Consider the following 4,423-nt stretch of genomic DNA (forward strand, 5'->3'; position numbering starts at 1 on the left):
GGGATTTCATCTCCTAGATATCGAAAAACATGAACGCTTGGAAGAACAACATTTGGGTCCTGTTTCATGAACACTTGGGATATTAATCTAACTTGCTCAAAAATTTTAAACCATCTCAACAAGGGAAGAGAAATAAAATATACGTACAGTGTTTACTAATATCAGACGAGACAAAATTTTAATTACTGCATGATCAGCGAGCATGGAATTGCGTGTATTCGGATCCAGTTTTTTACATCCATAAAAGTCAATATAATCAAAACAATTTCTGTTTCGAATAATATCCAGATCGTGTAATAGTGGAGCCTTCAAAGTTGAAATGTTCTCCAGTGATGTGCAGCCTCTTGCTTTCAAACTCAAACACTATGATGGAATCTCTGATAAAGATTTCAATCTCTCACAATAGAGCAACGACAATTTGAGCAAAGACGATGGAAGAGAAGGCAAGTTTTGAAATTTTGAACAGTTGTCGAGCCATATCCTCTCAAGGTTCCTTAATTTACATAGGTTGTTGAGGAGAAACTCAAAGTCCTTGCAATGTTGTATATATAATTTTCTAAGTGAAACTATATTTTCAATTGACTCTGGCAACCCTTTAATGCCCGAATAATCTAACCAAAGTTCTGTCAAGTGTTCCATAGGCTCCGAGATTTCTGGAAACGTTTTCAGTTTCTCACAACCACACAGGTACAGTGTCTCAAGAGATTTCAAATGACAAATGCTTGTTGGAAGACTTCTCAGTCTTTTACAATGCTCCATATCCAATTCAACAAGACCCGGGAGATACCCAAGTGATGGGGGCACTGTTTCTATTGCTGTCCCACTCAAAATTAAATATCTTAAATTGGGTGCAAACTTTTGAGAAATGTGAGCCTGAGATGAGTAGAGAAATAAATTGCCTGTAAAACTTTGGATGCAACTTTTGAGATATGTGAAATTATTCAAAACATTCTTAATGCCTCCAAACCTAACAATATCCAAACACCCCTCTGTTCTCTTTGATATATCTTGAAAATCTCTGAGTTTGGAGCAGCCATTCAAATTTAGATAAGTAAGCTTGTCAAGATTTTGAAGAGATAAAAGAACCTGAACCAAGCTTGTACAGCCTTCAAGATCTATACTCTCCAAATTTGGAGCCTGCGACAAATCTGGTAGTTGACTAAGGAACTTGGAACAACTAAGATCAATCCTTCTTAGGACCGGAAGATACTGTAAAATGAAGGAGAAAAGTAGTTAATTATTACTTCATTCATATATGCATGCACTTTAACATCTAATACAATATAAGGAAATTAAGCATAATACCTGAACTTTACGACTATTCCAGAGCTTTTCAACATGGCTGCAATGAAGTACAAGTTCAACAAGATTCTCAGGAATAGAGTTTGATGGCAACGATTTCAAAGGGTAAAAGTCCCATTGAAAAGACCTTAGCTTATTAGAAAGATAAGAATCAAGGTCTTGAGGAATAGACAGCTTGAACTTGTTACCAACATAAGCATCATCCTTACAATAAACTTTGAGAATTCATAGGTTGCGCATATTTGAGAAGGCTTCATGACACACTTTCACATTTTTTTTAATTTCAAACATGTTGAATGATATGATTTCAACTGCTTTGGTCCCCTGGCATTAAGATGAATATTAATGTTACATATAAGGATATAGTAAAGGGAAATTTTTTCAGAACTAGTTGGCATGGATCTAATTTTTTTTTTTTTTTGGTGAAATGGTTTTGCAAGAAGAATTAATCAAACAATTTTAGAAGAAATCAATAATGCGTTTATACTTACTGTACTATTTTCCAATACCTCGCTAATTTCCATAGCATCACACAACCTACTACGATTACCAGGTTCTCTATCTTCATCACGTACAATTGCCCGACCCATTTGGCGCAGCAAATCGTGCATCCATAATAGCTCATCGTTCCTGTACATGTGACTTCCAATATCTTCAATTAAACACTTCTCAATGAGAACACTTATTTCTACTTTTATAGATGAGTTACCATCATCTAATATGCTTTCTGCATGGTCTCTTGTAAAAGATGAATCAAATAAGCAAGCAACGTCAAGAAATGTATCCTTAATCCTCTTATCATCTAGTCCTTCATAACTAATTCTCAACACATCTTGAATTTCCAGGTTTGGAAATCTTTTCAGCTTCTTCAATGCACTTTCCCAATCATTTTTACTTCTAGAGCAAAGGAAAGAACCCAAGACCTTCAGAGCTAATGGATTGCCATTTGCATAATTTGTCACTTCCAACACCATTTTGTTATCCACTGCTGTAGAATTTTTACCAAAAGCATGCAAATGGAAGAGCTTAAGAGATTCAATGGGATTTAACCTCTCAAGCTTGTAAATATAGTCTGCTTCTTTCATAAGCACTTGCTTATTTCTAGTTGAAACAACGATTCTACTTCCACAAGCAAGTTGGCGATATCCTTCCACCAAAGCATCCAATTGGATTGAACTATCCACATCATCCAAAACAATCAGTACCTTCTTACGTCGAAGTCTGTCAAGGTTAAAAGGTGATGTCACATCTAAGGTATCCATCTTTACATTAGCTTCAACATTTAATAAATTAGATAAAAGTTTCCTTCTCAAATGATGCAATCCAAATCTTGCATATTCTTCTCTAACATTCCAAAGAAAGCAACAACCTTCAAAATGATTCGAGGATGATAAAGTTGAAATAAAACTCTAGTAAGGGTGGTCTTACCGATACCTCCCATGCCCCAAATACCTATGATGTGAACAGCTTTTGTGCCATTGGATAACAGCCATTCAATTTCTTTGATATGCTTTTCAATTCCAATAAGGTGTCCCTTGATATGCTCATCCAATAATAGATGTTTAGGCAATTTTAATGAAATGTCTTCAACAATTTTTTGAACTAACCTGTTTTCAGGCCTACAAAAATGATTGAAAAAGATAAAATTGTTAGAAAAATAGAACTGACATGTATTCATATGAAGTGTCGTATGTGAAAAAAGCAATAGGGCAGAACTTTAGTAATATATTTATTTATTTATTTGAATTACACAATTAATTTTCACTATGGTTGCCAACTTAAAATGAAAACAATGTTTTTTCATTGAATGCGTTTCATTATTAATATATTATTTTAATATATTTTGTCATTTCAAAATGGAATTTTCAATTTTCTCTCATCTTCTCATTCATTTAAAGAAAAGTAGTCAATGATTGTAGAGTAAAAAGTTACCCGAAATCCTTTGAATCCAATCCACATAGATTGGATGCTTCTGTTAAAGCAGCTTTCCATTGATTCACCTTCTCCATTCTATCCCTGAAACTTTTTTCATGTGAAGCGAATGCAACTTTGTAACTCCCCTCCTGTTTTCGTACAACAGATGGATCTATGCCGTAAAAGATTGGAATAACAATTGCCCTCTTGTTTTCTTGTATTCAAGTATATGCACAAGTTCATCCAAACACCATGTGGATGAAGCATAGTTTTCCGAGAAGATGATCACCGAAATCTTGGATTCTTTAATGGCTCTGCTTAGTGTTGGTGAAATTTCATCCCCTCTCTCAAGCTCGTGATCCATGAAAGTTAAGATTTGGTTTGCCGATAAAGCTGCATAAAGATAGCCAACGAATGTGTTGCGTGTGTCCTCACCTCTGAAACTGAGAAACACATCGTGTTTTAAAGAAAGAGAAGAAGAAGCCATGCTTGCTATAACCAGCTGCAAATCCACAAGTAAAATGAAAATATGGATGGCAAATTGAAAGTTTTATTAGCTTGCTTATTGTATATTAAGATACACTCAAAGATTACAATCGAAACTCTCTCCTCAGTGAAGAATGGCGGAGATAATTAATTAAAGTTATCACAAAAATAGTTACACTTTACTTCATATCCACAATCAATTAAGCTTAGCATTAGCAAGAAAGATCAACTTTAGCGCTACATATTTGATTCGATCACGTGGTTCTGATTATAATAAAATGAAAAGTGGCAAAAATAATAAAAAAGAAAAATGCTTTTCCTTTGGTACGTTGGTTATGTGAATATGTAATAGAATTGGTGATTTATAGATTTAAAAGTAAAGCACAATACGAACAATATAATAAATTACAAAACCAGGTAGAAAGAAAAGATTGATTTAAAATCTAAAATTGCCATTTTATGCGGTCAGTGCGTATTGTTTAATATATAATTAATAATTTTCAAGCTGGCTTTTTCTTTATCTGAAGCAGTTGTCAAATTCAATTAGGAGTGTTTGGAGTGTAATAGAGTCATTTTGTTTATTGCTGCTCTTTTTTATATGTCACGCGTGAAAGGGAGGCTTATTGTTTTTTCATATTATTTATTCCACTTGGGTTTGTTGAATTGCGATCCTTAAGGATAGTCAAAATGAAATGATTTAAATATATATATATATATATAT

The 4,423-nt window shown here is 33.8% G+C and overlaps 1 protein-coding gene across 1 annotated transcript; it reads right to left on the reverse strand.

Moving 5' to 3' along the window:
• Positions 1 to 363: 363 nt before the first annotated feature.
• On the reverse strand, positions 364 to 3,703 carry LOC132804062 (disease resistance protein Roq1-like). The gene is made up of 6 exons (XM_060817956.1): positions 3,452 to 3,703; positions 3,235 to 3,365; positions 2,755 to 2,921; positions 1,812 to 2,671; positions 1,306 to 1,506; positions 364 to 1,209 (listed from the first exon to the last, which is right to left on the reverse strand). Exons 1-6 carry the CDS (start codon positions 3,701 to 3,703, stop codon positions 364 to 366), a joined length of 2,457 nt encoding a protein of 818 aa, XP_060673939.1.
• Between the last annotated feature and the right edge of the window lie 720 nt (positions 3,704 to 4,423).

Source organism: Ziziphus jujuba, chromosome 6, assembly GCF_031755915.1.
Source record: "Ziziphus jujuba cultivar Dongzao chromosome 6, ASM3175591v1".
In the NCBI taxonomy this organism is placed as follows: domain Eukaryota; kingdom Viridiplantae; phylum Streptophyta; class Magnoliopsida; order Rosales; family Rhamnaceae; genus Ziziphus; species Ziziphus jujuba.